Genomic DNA, 15,385 nt, shown 5'->3' with positions numbered 1-15,385 from the left:
ATATTTATTAAAGAGATATAAATTATTGAAAATTTTTATACAAAAAGAGGACAATTATATGACAATGCATGAAAGTACTTGTACTATTTTGTGAGTGTACAATTTCTTTTGACTTAAAATTTTCAACTTTTGGATAAAAGCATTTAGTTTCTATTAGGCAGAGAATTGTGATGTCAAATGTTAAAATGATAAAACTAAAACACAATTAGGGACAAACAGAACACAATTAAAAGTACAAAGCAGACATAAAACATTAAAAAAGGAGGCTTATAAGCACTACATTACTTGGTAGGAGAGGAATTGAGTTTTTTTGTCTACTATTATTTTAAGAATAAATTTGACAAGGTAATGTAGGTTAAAGTGTGACAGTTCTTCTTCTATTTCTAAAGTTAACTAGTTTTTAAAGCCATAATACTAGGCATAATTACTATAACTTTCTTGATCTGTATCCTTGTAAGACAGCACCCTAATGTGGGATTTTTTTTTAATTTTAGCATTCAATTTACTTTGTACCACTGACCTGATGATGCTTTGCAAATTTTAGAAAGCGAAACCGGTCGTCTTGAGTAGTAAAATTAAATTGATTGTAAGTCTAATTTATTTCTTTTACCTCCTTTTTAAAATGGACTAACAAAAGCAACACATTCATGATTTTTAAGCATTTATTATACTAGATTATTAAATTTTTAGTATTCTAGTACTAAAAGGTACTCTTACTTTAAGTCTGTAGAATAAACCGTTTCCTAGAAAAATTGAGTTGACAATTTTTCGTTTTTTCTCAATAAAGTTAAATTAATAGGTCCTTAATTAATTTCATAAATTATCTTTCAATAAATGCAGAATACAATTTGTAAAAAAGTTTGATAAAGGAAACAAAAAATAACATTGAAACAAAATTTTATTTAAAGGGTTTTAAAAACAAGCTATTTATTACGATGGAACTAAACTAACACAAAAGAACAAGTATTAAAAGTAAATAGGTACAAAAGATGTTCTGTATTGATGATCATTAGTCTATAATATGCTTAAATTTGCCCTTTTGCTTAGAGAGCGCTAAATTATTTCAGTTATTTCTAGTTATTTCTAAATTCGTTGCAAGTATCTTGTATCCATAGCCATAGTTGTGCACGATTTTGTGTTAAAGCGGAATAAACAAATGCTTTTATGTATGCCCAAACACAATAATCGCAAGGATTAAAATCCAGCGACCTTGCTGGCCAAGAAACTGGACCGTCTCTTCTAATCTAGTTGTCTTCGTAGTTATTTTCAAGAAAGTCTCGTACATTCCTGCCAAAGTGGGACGGACAGGCGTCATGTAGAAACCATAAGTTTTGCTGAATATTTAAAGGCGCATCATCTAACGAATCAGGTAAAACAGTTTGCAGGAAATATAATTAATTAACACCACTTAAATGAGCAGGCAGTTTCACAGGCCCAAGTAAATAATCGTAACCTACTCTTATCCAGACGTTTTTGCTAAACGCTGATGCTTAAATTCTTAAACAACATGGGGATTGTTACCAACGTACAAATAATATTGTACATTATGCATATTGAAAATTTCATTTTTTGTGAATGTAGCTAATCGAAAAACAAAATGTATCTGAAAAAATCCTTGTTTTGATTTTTTTTAATTTTGTAACCATCTAGCGAATACTTCACAAGCAGGTGAAAATTTCCTTGTTGCAGTGCTTGTACCTTTGTAAAATAAAACTGATATAAATTTTTGTTGTATAAAATATCTCCTAAAGAAGAGTTTGAAATTGTGGAATACATGGCAGATAGTCTTTGAATGCTACTTTCTGGATTTTGCTCCAGAACCTAACTTAACTTTCATCAAAATAACTTCTTCATGTGCTGCATTACATCATCATGTCGCCCATTTTTTTGGGACCACTGAACCTATTTCTCATAATTGTTAATGATGAGCTGTAAATTTTGAGTGAGTGGAATCACGATTGGAAAATTTTTCAAGGTATCTACGTTGTGGTGCTCGAGGATTACATTTCATTTCACCATATACTGAAGCATATCAGCATATTCCCCATTAGTAAAAAGCATTGTGGTTGAAAAAAAATTGTTATATTTGAATGTCTCAAAATAAAAACTAAAAGATTCTTCGCTAACTGACCACAATTTGACAATGAAACATAGGTTATAATTTTGTTGACAGGTCTACAGCCAAATAGTGCAAAAAATATTAATTTAACTTTCATCATGAAAAAACAAAACAGTTTCAAATCGATTTTTTTAGAAAACGGTGTATCCTATCGACTTAGAGTAAGAGTACCTTTTAGTACTTCTTCTTCTAGTGCCGTCTCTACTAATGAAGGTTGCTGTAACCATTTCAAATTCGTCTCTATCTTCTGCTTTTCTTAAGAGCGTTTGTGTGTTTAATCCGGTCGAGTCGCGAATGTTTCTTAGCCAGGATATTTGTCGTCTACCAGGACCCCTTTTTCCTTCGATTTTACCCTTGAAAATCAGCTGCAACAACTCGTACTTATTATTTCGAAGTATGTGCCCCAAATCAGTCGTTCGCCTTTTAATGGTGGTCAAAAGTTCTCTCTTTCCATTCTGTGCAACACCATTTCGTTGTTAATATAAACGAAATGATAAAAACGTATGAATTTTAGTACTAAAATACCTGAAAAGTTAATAATCTAATATCAAGACTACTTAAAAAGTTTGCAACTGATGATATTGATTCAACTCTGGAGGATAAATAGTAGCACCAGTTTTTGTTTTTCTAAATAGAAACGTTATGGAGTTATTTAAAAATAAAACTAAGTACAAGGCGCTTTTTTTAACGAGCTCTAGCTCCATAAGAAAGCATTTTCGTACTAGGGGAATTGGGTTAAATTGTCTTAAAATTATCTAAGGAATCTCCAGTCTTCGTTTGTCAGGAGTGCATCTGGACACCCTAGTGTCCATTGTGCAGAGATATTGGTGGATTCGCTCGAAAAATACTGTCACGTAGAGGCAGACGAAAATTTTCAACCGCATTTCTCATAGGGTACATTTTTTTACCGCTATGGTACTGGAAGGTCGACCAGAACGTTAATTACTGCCAGCAGACGTGCGGTCATGCACAGTTTTAAACTCAAAATATTTTCTCTGTGCTTTGCCTATACAAAATTATACCAGGCTCAGCCTTAAAAGAAATGCCATTGATAACATCCATAATGTCAGGTATTTTATTCTATTGTTACTTAGGACTCAATTGCTTCTTGTAAATTTTTGTTATGTTTTTTATTTATGTAAAAATTTATCCATAGATATTTAAATGTTTGCGCATTTTGACCTAAATACGTGTCAACTATAATTCTTTATGAGTCGGACATTCATTTGTTCTGATACTAATGATAACATTTTTAATACAATTTAAAATATTTTTTGGGGTACAAAAATCAGAAGTAATTTTGTTCGTTTTAATATTAAAAGAAATACCTTAATCTTAACTGGACTTACCCTTTTTAAATCTTCTAAAATTATACCCCAGCACATTGTGATGGCACACTGTAAAGCATATTATTATCACTATCGCAGTTTTTATATTTAAAAATAATGTTAGTCATATAAATATATAATATATGTATTTATAAGCACTTTTCGAATATTTAGAGAAACAAAACAAAAATGTATTTGGAGTTTTAAGCTCCAGGAAACTTTCGAAAAAGAAAGTGTGGCGCACTGAAAAAAAGAAGTTAAAACAGCGTTGAAAACATTATAACTTTCGTAAACTTCTTTTCCCAAACAAATAAAAACTACTCGGGAATGTTCATACTTTTTATTTGTCTTGGTTTAGTTTTTCGTCTGCAATCTGTTTTCAAGTGGAAAAAATCGTAAAAGTTATGTATTATATAGCAATAAAAAGAATGCTTTTAAATGCACTAGGTGTTGACCAGAATTAGTAAATACTATATACATATATATATATATATATATATATATATATATATATATATATATATATATATATATATATATATATATATATATATATATATATATATATATATATATGTCGCAATTGCTACGTACGATCGTCCAATTTCTGCTTATGAGGGCACCCTAATTATCTCTCACTTAATTATCACTTACTTCTCTCCAGTAACAAAATACAACTTTCTGTTGAATGAAGTCTGTTTTGAATATTCATTAGTTTATAACAACGTGAAGTCTTATAACATTAGTTTATAACATATAGTCTTTGCATTTATAGATCAACTGATTCTTCTACGGAACTATTTTTTCATAAATTGCTGAATTTGTTCAAGGACCTGCTCAATAAAAGCAGAAAAAATATTTGTGGTGATTTAAATATCAATTAGGTTGTTGCTTGTACTATCCAACTATAATTGGCCAATATATTAAAATCATGTGGCACGTTAATTCTCCTACAAGAAATTCTAAAATAACATCCACCATAATGGAATATATTGTAAATATAGCGGGTTTAATTCTCTTAACAAACACTCCTCGAAAACATGACGTTTAGGTAGGATTTTTTCCGCTTAGATCTTTTGTAAATTCCAAAATTTAAACTTGATTTCTGGGTGGCATTTTCCTTTTGTGGACGGGGACTATAATTTCAGTGATTTTTATATAGGCTTGTCTGTACTTTTATTAAGGCATTTCTTTTAAGTACAATTAAGTCAAAGTATCACAAACTCTGGACTACCAAAGGTATCCGCGTATCAGCGAATAATATGCGTTTACTACTGTACAACGAAAAATTTACTACCAACGCCTTTGTCACCTTATATATCACCAAGTACAGAGAAACATATATTCTATAACTTATTAAAACAACTAAAACAATGTACTATCAAACTCGTCTGGGGAGCCCTAAAAATGTTGCAAATAAAAACTTGGTCTATAATAAACGATCTTTAAAATAAAACTAGCACAGCTCAAAAATTTTTTTTCCAAACCTGGAAAATCTAAATAAATACCTTGTTAATGTGAGTAAAAATATAACATTAACTGTTTTGTCACAACAAGATCCCGTTTTCTATCCCTCCAATTCAAAAAAGGTATCAAATTCGATCTTTATAGGACCAGTTGATAACTCTGAACTAATCCAAACAATCAATAGTATCAAAAGCAATCTTCTTGCAGTACTGATTTACTATTCATAAAAATTTTATTAAACTTCCCAAAAAATGTGTTGGAAGTCCTGGTCTCACTAACTAATGATTCCTTTGAAAAAAGTTTATCTTCAAAGTGTCTAAAGACAGCCATTATTATTTCTCTTGGTAAGGTTGGTGAAAAATCAAATGTCTACAACTCTACATCAATTGTCATACTAATGCTCGTAGCCAAAATTATTGAGAGACTTATAAAAGCCCTTTCTTGTTGAAATCAATATTTTATCACAAACTCAGTTCGACTTTTTATCTAATACATGTACAATGATGCTTTCTGTACTACATGAGGTCTACCAAGCACTGAACAATAATCTTTACACTGCCACTGTTTTTTGTCACTATACCAAAGCTTTTGATTGTGTAAATGACGACATTTTGATCTTCTTCCTCTTCTTCTTCTTTCTCTTTATAAGCGATTCTGCTTGTTCATTGGTGGATTAGTAACTCTATGGAAGGTTGTCACTCCATCTTTTGCTCGGTCGTCCGATACTTCCTTTGCCGATTGGTGACTTATCTCTTGCTATTTTGACGACACGGTTCTCCTTCATTCTACTTACGTGGTTATTTCATTATTTTCTTTTATTTTGTGTCCATGCATTTATACACTGTACATTTATTTTGATAAAAAAACTAAATTTCTACTGAATTAGAGGAATTGCTTTAAATTGGTTCCAATCTTACTTAAGAAATAGAAAACAACTAGTTAATGCAAATGGTGTTGACTCTAGTCACAAAAACGTTGTTTGTGGAGTACCGCAAGTTTAAGTATTAGGTCCTTTACTTTTTCTTATCTTTATAAAAGACATCACTTACTTAAAACTCGATGGAGAGATTTTTCTTCTCGCTGATAATACCAGTATCACCTGGGAGAACTCTAATATTGCAACTCTTCATGGAAATATAACTTCCGATCTACTTAAAATAAAAACCTGGTACAAACCTAATTAACTCTCTTTTAACGTGGATAGGATAAGACAGTATCGTTATCATATAAAGGAGCTTTTTGACCCTTGCATCGTAATAACAACCAGATCAGCATCGTTGATTCTGTAAAATTTTTTGGTATTTGTTAAGTAAGAAACTAGCCTCAGCGTGTGCTACGCAATAAGATCTGTTTTATAGAAAATCAATTAAGCATCTTCCAAAATAACATATTTTTCTATGTTCAAGCCCCATCTTTGATATGATTTTACTTTTTAGGGGATCTAGTACAGGTGCCCAATCTAACGTTTAAATTATTTTAAAATTACAATAAATGGCATTACGGTATCTTTTAGGCCTCAGTAGAATAACACATTGCAAAAGCTACTTCAAAAATCACAGATATTTAACGCTTTCGTCTTTATATATTTTAGAAACTGTTTGCTCTGAGTTGTAAACACTTACATGTTTTTCCGGCAAGACTTGGTCATAACTATTCCACTAGAAATTTAACCTCTGATGTGTATTTACGATCCCGTCCACTAAAATAGTAAAGAACTCTATATTATATTCGGCAAAAAATATACAACCATCTCGCTTTACAACTTAAATTTGCAACATATTTCCTCAAGTTCCGTAACATGACAAAAGCCCATCTATCTGAAAGACCATATTATTCAGCAGAAGACTTTCTTAACAAATATCTGATGAAATTGCAGTACCTTTATGTACAAGTAACTAAAGTATTTATGTACAGTGTGTCGGTAAATTATGGAATAAATTAGATATTTCCTAAATGAAAAGCCTAAATGAAAAAAAAAAAAATCTAAAACCCGTCGATTTTTAAATTTAATGTTTCACCTTTTACAATAAAATTTCATTATACAAGGTGATACATATACAGTGATGACGTCATCGGCTCTTTTTTTAAACGTTACACTCTGTATTTTAGGACATTTTTAGATCGATAAAAACAAGCTGATTCCAAAAAAGTATAATACTGGGGGTCTAACGGATATAATTTGAAAGACATGCGCTTAGAAAATTAATTTTTAATGATTTATAATATTAATAAATTACAATAAATAACTTATAAGTAACCCAGTAATTAATACATGACTTAATCTGAATTGTTCGAATTCTAGCCCTTGTTGTATTTGACAGTAACCCAAACCTTGTACAAATTCTTGTAGAACCTTGTTTATGCTTTCTTGAGAAATATTGTTTATTTTTTTACAAATTATTAAGTTTTTAAGTCTCCAATATTTGCCAGTTTCGTTTCATAATCAACATTCTTTAAATGATCCCTACCGCGCTGGTCATTCCTCGTCTTCTAATCCACCTGTTCGGAAAAATTTAGTTTAGGTACCTTCGAACATCTAAAGTATAATGCAGAGGCGCACCATCCTGTTGAAACCATAAGCTTTTACCAAAACCTCCAAGATTAATTGTACTAGGGTATAAATTCACTAAAGTAGGTACGAGATACCCACTTAAAAACTGAAGGTATGCTGGCCCGTTTAAATTACCTTCGAAATAGTAGGGTCTAATGATTTTATTTCTTACAATGCCAGCCCATACGTTTACCTTTTGCGGGTATTGTGTATGATGTTCCCGCATCCAGTTGGAGTTTTCCTTTGCCCAGTGTCTAAAATTCTGACGGTTGACCTCGCCATTTAATTTGAATGTGGAATCATTAGAAAAAATAATATTTTGAACCAAGAGAGTGTTTAGGTGGCTGTTATTCGTCATTATTTCGCAAAATTGTATTCTTTTATCTGGATCATCCTCGTTTAATTCCTGTACAACTGTGCATTTTACTTACTATACTTACTATTACGTACTTTGTGTACGGTTGTTTTGCAAACATTGAGATCACTACTAACCTTACGAACAAAAGTGTGTGCATCTTCTTCAAAAACAAGTAGAACATCTAATGTAACATAATTTATGCATTTTCAACTATACCAGTTTCTCGAAATTTCTTTTCGATCTTACTGTTGACTACGTGATAGGTATTTCTGGATATTTATCATTAAATAAATTACACTCTTCCATCTGAGTTCGCGATTTGTACACTCAAATTCATTTCTATTTAAAATTAATTCTAAGCAGTAATACAGAACATTCACGAATTAATACAATTATTGTACTTGTTATTGAACTTTACTAAAAATAATTACAGTTTACCAAAAACTAGACGTAGGCTACTTTTTTGCAATTGATAATAAATAATTTATGGTCTAAGCACATATCTTTTAAATTATATTCACTAGACCCGAGTATTATACTTTTTTGAAATCAGCTCATTTTTATCGATCTAAAAATGTCCTAAAATACAGGGTATTACATTTAAAAAAAGAGCCGATGACGTCATCACTGTAATGTGCATCACCTTGTATAATGAAATTTTATTGTCGAGTATAGAACATTAAATTTAAAACTCGAGGTTTTTTAGATTTTTTTAAAAAGGCTTTTCATTTAGGAAATATCCAATTTATTCCATATTTTATGGACACACTGTATATATTTATGTGTATCACATACAGCAACTTAAACTTATTAGTTCGTAAGGTTTTATTATGCAATTTGTAATTTATTTAAATTTTGCAATGGTGTGTCGATCTTATTGGTGTAGGTGCTAAAAAACGCACCCCTTTAAATGAAAGTACTCTTCGGATTTTTCATATTTGTGAATCCATTGACCGCACGAACCAATAAAACCCCTTTAACGTTGTAGTTGCTCTCTACAGTACATAATCAATAGTCTAAGAGGTACATTTTACTTGTAAAGGTTTTCCCTACATAAGTTGTTTTTCTAATTTTTGTCTTATATATTTACCGCTATATTTTTCATGTAAATTATTGCAATAAAAATAAATATAATTGCAATTAACCATAATTACCACCTGCTTGTTCTTCGTTTTTTGTTAATAACGTTGGGCTTTTTATTCCGCCCATTAATTAAGAGCAAGAGTGTGCCCGAAAATTAAAAGGACTGGCTGTTTAAAACGTAACACCTTTCCCAATTAATATACATTTGCAGCCATTAGCCTCTAAAATAAACTGAGAGAGCAATACGTTATCCCGGAATTGAGAACGAGCTCTTTGTAGGGCGAAACACTCCCGAGGCTGCAGTGACGACGAAATCGGGAAGTAAGGAGAGAATCAGTAATTTAATTTTAGTCTGTTTTTTGCTAAAAATAAATAAAAACAGGGGAAATGAGATTTACTTTAGAAATTCCAAAGGAAAACAATAATATATTGAAATGAGATATAGTACGTAACTAAACTTAAGACACATCTAAATAATGCTTAATGGAAAATAATGAAATTGTTTAAATTAATCTTATAATTTTGTCTACACTTTACTATAGAGTCTAACTCTGAAAATCGTCACTACTCTCTTTGTCGTTATTAGTATGCAGGATTGATTTATCTTATTACATGTCTTTATAAGTTTCTTTATTAAGTCATAACAATATCGATCTCTTTTACAGACCAGTTCTGCCTAAGCGTCTTACTCCAAGTCATATTTGTTTATTCTCTTTTACTGCTATAAAAAGCATTTTCTTTTCACCCTGTATATCATAAAAATTGATATAGCTCCTGTCATATACTTTATATTTTTATTAGTTCCATGACATGACGCTTGGACGTTGACAGATGTCATGGGACATTATTCTCAGTATTAGGAATAGCAAATAAGTTATGTATAGGTTACCACGCACATGTTTTAATTAGTGAAATAAAGGAATCTAAAATATATTTGCACCATTTTCATTAAGCTACGGTTTGTTAGAACAGTGCGCAGCGCACAGCATACACGTACAGCAGAATCTGTTCTACTCGACTCACGGCAGTTTTGGGTGAGTCGGTTTGTTAGATTAATTCGTATAAATATTCTGTCGCTCTAAAAATAAGTTCAGAAATTAGTTTCACATTTAGATTTAGATTTTCTCTCAAAGGTTGTACGTTTAAAAAAATTCATTATCGCAAACTTAACGCAATAGTTTTATTGCGTTAGAGAATAAGAGAACCAAGAAGAGGAGGAAGAAGAAGAGTTAATAACGTTAAATTTAAATAAAAGAAATAAAAATGTAAACAAAATACAGAAGGTGCTTTTAAATTAACAGTCGAAGAAAGAATGTTTCAAAACGAGGAAAAATTTCGAGAATATTTTAGACTTTCCAGGGATTTGTACTAGATTCACTAGTCTTTCATCTTCCTCGAGAGAAAATTTAGTAGACATCACTTAATTATTACAATAATAATAACTATATAAAACTACGGTATAGGTGTGTACGCTATGAGCTCAGCTTAACGTTTGCGTCCAAATCAACTCGCAGTTGATTCCAGCGCACACCGTCAACGTACACGGCTATCGGTCTGCAGTGCACGCAGCTCAGCGGAACCCAACAAACCGTTCTCACAGAGAACCATTTCTTTGATTTTGACGAACGTGCGCGGCGTTCGACTGACTGTGAGTTAAGGCGGGGTCCCACAAGTCGCGCGGCGCTGCGCCGAGCTGTTTGTTTTGGTTCATTTGTGCGCGGAGCGAGCTTAAGCGACTAGTGGGAACGACAAGTAGCGCTGCGCCGTGCAAGTTCAAACAAGAACGAACATTATCCGTTGGTTGTCGGTAAAGTAGTGTAGATCAAAGAAAAGTGCGCGTTCAGTTGGAACGGTGTTTGTGATTGAAGACCATTTTTACAGATTATTGTGTTTCTGTACTATTTTCGCGATGAGTTTTGAGTGGAATCATGAAGAAGTTGAAAAACTTATTGAGGCATACAGAGGAAAACCGGAATTGGGGAATCCGAAAAGCAATAACTATCATATAAAAAGTAAGAAATATGATGCATGGGTATTTATTGCAGACAACATCGGTTGTTCCGTCTCTGAAGCTAAAATAAAGATGACGTCTTTGTTATCTTCATATAGAAGAGAAAAGGTGAAAATGAAAAAGTCAATGGGCACAGGCAAAGGTAATCTTACATTTTAATTTCAGTAGACATTGATAAATGTTTTGTTTTATCTCTATAGATAATTGAATTTTTTTTAGGACGAGATGATATTTTCGTCAGTACTTGGTTTGCTTATAAGCATTTTCAATTTTTGACAGAAAAGAATGCACCCGTCAATCGAATCGACACAGAAACACGTGACAACAGAGATGATATAGAAAATGTAAGTATTTCAAAATTCATTTATTACTAAAACTAATGTAGGTCTATTGTTAACATTATACTTATGCTTGCTCATCTTGCCAAGCTACATGTCCATCTGTAACAAAATAGTCAGCAAGTTCATTGCGAATTGCCTGTGCATTTGAAGAACTTTTTCTTGGTATTTTTCTTAAACTAGACAATGAGGATTTTTCTACCTTATTTCTCCAAGATCCTGCTACTAATTCCCCGTTAGAATGCTCCCTGTCAAAAGTAACTTCTGGGGTATATATATTTTTGGATTGTGCACTCTGTCTTAAAAAGTTATGTAAGTAGACAGTTGTTAAAACTATGTCTCTGGCTTTCTGCGGCTCCAAAAGCATAGGTTTTCTTAAGACTCTGAAAACGGAGATAAGAATTCCAAAAGCATTTTCAACGACCCGTCTTGCTCTAGAAAGGCGGTAATTAAATACTCTTTCTTTTGAACTTTTGTCGTGAACGCCAGGATAAGGTCTCATAATGTTTTCATGTAATGCGAATGCCTCATCTGCCAGAATAACATATGGTATAATCAGATCACGTTCAGGAAGTGGTTTACCCTCAGGTATATTCAGGGTATTTTTCTCTATTTTCTTCCATAAAACAGTATTTTTAAATATACCGCTATCGGATATACGACCCTGTGAACCTACATCAACAAATAAAAAGTTATAGTTTGCATCCACAAGTGCAAACAAGACAATGCTGAAGAATGATTTGTAGTTGAAGTATTTACTGTTACTGTTCATTGGTGCTTGTAGTGCCACATGTTTACCATCCATAGCCGTTAAACAGTTTGGGTAGTTCCATTGTTCTTCAAATTCATTTGCACATTTTAGCCATTCTTCTGAATTTGTGGGCATCTGTAAATAAAAGAAATATTAATTTGTATATGTATTACTTACAGGTTTCCGATAACGTAGATATCGAAAATGACATGTCAGGAGTATTAGACGAAATGAATGAATCTCAAGAAAATATGTGCCATATTCCTACAGAAGAAGCAACTGAAAATGCTGTTCAGCACCCTGGCCCATCAAACAGGGTTGGTCCGCCTAAACGGCAAGTTCTTGCTACTCCAAACAGGTCAAAAAAACAAAAAAATACCGACGATCCCCGGCTAATTAGAGCCTTTAACATTTTAGATAGTGTTACTAATGTATCACGGGATGAGTGTTCGACATTTGGGGAACATATCACTGAGAAGCTTCGAAAATTTACAGACCACAAAAGAAGCATACTGATGCATAAAATAAACCATCTTATTTATGACGCAGAAATGGAACTATATTCCAAGAATCAGTATGTGTCAGCTAGTTCAGAATCTTCTTCTGGCTATACTCCCCAATAAAGTCCTACGTCACTACATGATGCTGCCTTAGTAATTCATTCACCCATTATCCCCACTCATGTTTCCCAAAATCATCATACTAAATACCACTCACTTTCAACACTTCATTCGCCTACACCGCCTACCCCTGTTCCACAAAATTATATGTCGGTACATTCACAAAATTCACATACATCACTTTCCTCTGTTCCTTTCTCACAACTTTCTCCTATTCAGGAATATGTAAATCATTTTAATGTGTAAATAAAGCCATTATTATAAACAGTGATTTTTATTATTTGAATTTGAAGTTATTATCTATTATAATGTATGTTCTATAAAAATTAGTTTTACTTACGCGTATATACTGTTTCAGTGTTTCATTGAGAGCACAACAAACTTCCATAACACTCCGTGATACAGTTTGTTTAGACACTTTGAATGTATACATCAGACTGCTAAATGAATCTCCTGTTGCTAGGAATCGTAAAGTTATCGCCAGTCTTTCCCTAGCAGATACAGCAGTTCTGTAATTAGTATCCTTTTTTCTTATTACTGGTTCAATCATTGTTAACAGGTACTCGAAATCGTGCAACGACATACGACAAAAATTTTGAAACTGTCCTGCAACTAAATCACTTAAAAGATTATTTCCATTATAAACTTGTCTACTTTAAATACTGGTGTAACCCAATAACGACGTTTCCTCCGGGTCTTTCGTTTTTCTTGTAAAAAATGGTTAATTACTATAACAGCAGCACTTGTTATTGCTAACTTTGTTTCCATCGTGCGCGCGTAAATAAAAACTGGAACTTATTTGCTCCTCTAGAATCACATGCGCAAAGTTGCGCCGCTCTGTGTAGTTCTGCTCCGGGCGGCTCGACGCAGAGCGGCGCAGCGCGACTGGTGGGACCCCGCCTTTATGCGTCGCTCACTGTTCTAACAAACCATAGCTTTACGTTACAAGTATATACATATACAACAGTTTGGCGACGAGAACGGTCGAATCTACAAGGAAATACAAATTTAAGGCCAGTATACATACATAACCTAACTGCAGCGTGGTGACCCAGTAAAAAATTACAAAGAATCTACATACATAATTAAAATTCTTCCTAATTTACAATTACAAATACATTTAAAAGATTACTGAGACTACAATCCATTCAGTTCACACCGTATTTAGCATTAAAACTTACGATACATCCAAGAATTTTGACCGGTGGTTACAACGCCTTCAGAGTGCATTTAATGTCTTTGTGGTACCAGAAGACAAGTATTTTGTGATAAGATTTCGCCAGAAAAACCAGACGAGAAATCATATGATGAACTGATAAATACAATAAAACTACATTACGACCCTGAACCGTTAGAAATAGTGGAAAATTTCAGATTTTCACAAAGAAAACGACATGAAGGGAAAAGTGTCAATGAATATATTACAGCTTTACGTAGATGAGCTACAACTTGCAAATTTGGTGATTTTTTAAACAAAGTCCTGAGGAATCAATTCGTATTTGGTCTTCGAAACCAAAATATTCAAAGCAGACTCCTTTAATACAAGGATCTTACAATGGAGAGGGTATTAGAAGTTGTCGTCAGCATGGAGACATTAACCCGAGATGCAGCTCGATTACAGAAGTCAAATACAAGTGCTAATATAAATAAAGTTTCTATTGTCAAGAATGAACAAGGACACATACAACCTACAAATATGAAAAGAAATTGCATTCAATATAACGAAACTAAGAAAATATTTTGTTTTAGATGCGGATCTTCACAACATATTGCGAACAAATGTAATAAAACACATTTAGTCTGTAGCACATGTAAACGAGGAGGCCACTTGAGCAAAGAATGCATGAAAAGTAAAACTTCGAATCAGGTAGATCAAGTGGAAGAAACTTTTAACATTTATTCAGCATATTCATACTACAGGAAAAAATTAAAAATTTCAGTTGAAGTTAACAAGGTAAACCAATCCTTTGAAATAAATTCAGGTGCAGTTGTTACATTATTAAATTTCAATGATTTTAAAACATATTTTCCCAATTTAAACTTACAAAATACTGATTTAAAGTTAGTTACATATTGCAAAAAGTCATTAGATGTGGTGGGTTTTACACAGGTTAATGTTAAGTACAAGGATGATACAAAAATTTTAAATATTTACATATGAAACTCAGATAAACCTCCATTAATGGGTCATTAATGGATACGCCAGTTAGATATAATGTTCGATAACGTTTCAGAAGTATCTGAAGTTACAAATAACAAACTTACCATTTTACTTATAAAATATTCATTAGTTTTTCATAAAAGTATGGGAAATATTTAATGTTTACAAGCTACATTAAAAGTTAAACCAAACACTTCACCTTTCTTTATAGAACCTAGAAAAATACCATATGCTTTATTACCAAAAGTGGAACAAAAACTTACCAAGCTAGAAAAGGAAGGTATTTTAGAAAAAGTTAATAGTTCTGAATATGTTACACCTATTATACCAGTTATTAAAAATAATGGTCAAGTACGAATTTGTGGAGATTTTAAAAGTACGCTTAACAAGTATTTAGTGGTAGACGAATACCGATTGCCAACAATTGAAGCTTTATTTTCTACCATGGCTGGTGGAGATAAGTTTACAAAGCTTGACTTACAGCAAGCATACCTACAAATGGAAGTACGCTCAGAAGATAGGAAATATTTAACACTTAGTACACCCACGGGATTGTGTAGAAGTACAAGATTAATGTATGGGATTTCCAGTGCACCTG

At 32.5% G+C, this 15,385-nt stretch overlaps 2 protein-coding genes across 5 annotated transcripts in view; both read left to right on the top strand.

The window, feature by feature from the left end:
- The window catches only part of LOC140449314 (protein O-mannosyl-transferase TMTC1-like), a 1,384,234-nt gene that overhangs the window by 1,148,129 nt on the left and 220,720 nt on the right, over positions 1 to 15,385 (top strand). The window lies entirely within an intron of this gene.
- LOC140438930 (uncharacterized) lies at positions 10,503 to 12,814 on the top strand. The gene is made up of 3 exons (XM_072528568.1): positions 10,503 to 11,059; positions 11,137 to 11,261; positions 12,186 to 12,814. The coding sequence occupies exons 1-3, from the start codon at positions 10,816 to 10,818 to the stop codon at positions 12,627 to 12,629; spliced, it is 813 nt and encodes a 270-aa protein (XP_072384669.1). The 5' UTR covers positions 10,503 to 10,815; the 3' UTR covers positions 12,630 to 12,814.

This window comes from Diabrotica undecimpunctata, chromosome 1 (genome assembly GCF_040954645.1).
Source record: "Diabrotica undecimpunctata isolate CICGRU chromosome 1, icDiaUnde3, whole genome shotgun sequence".
Taxonomy (NCBI): domain Eukaryota; kingdom Metazoa; phylum Arthropoda; class Insecta; order Coleoptera; family Chrysomelidae; genus Diabrotica; species Diabrotica undecimpunctata.
This window is presented reverse-complemented; position numbering and strand designations above follow the sequence as displayed.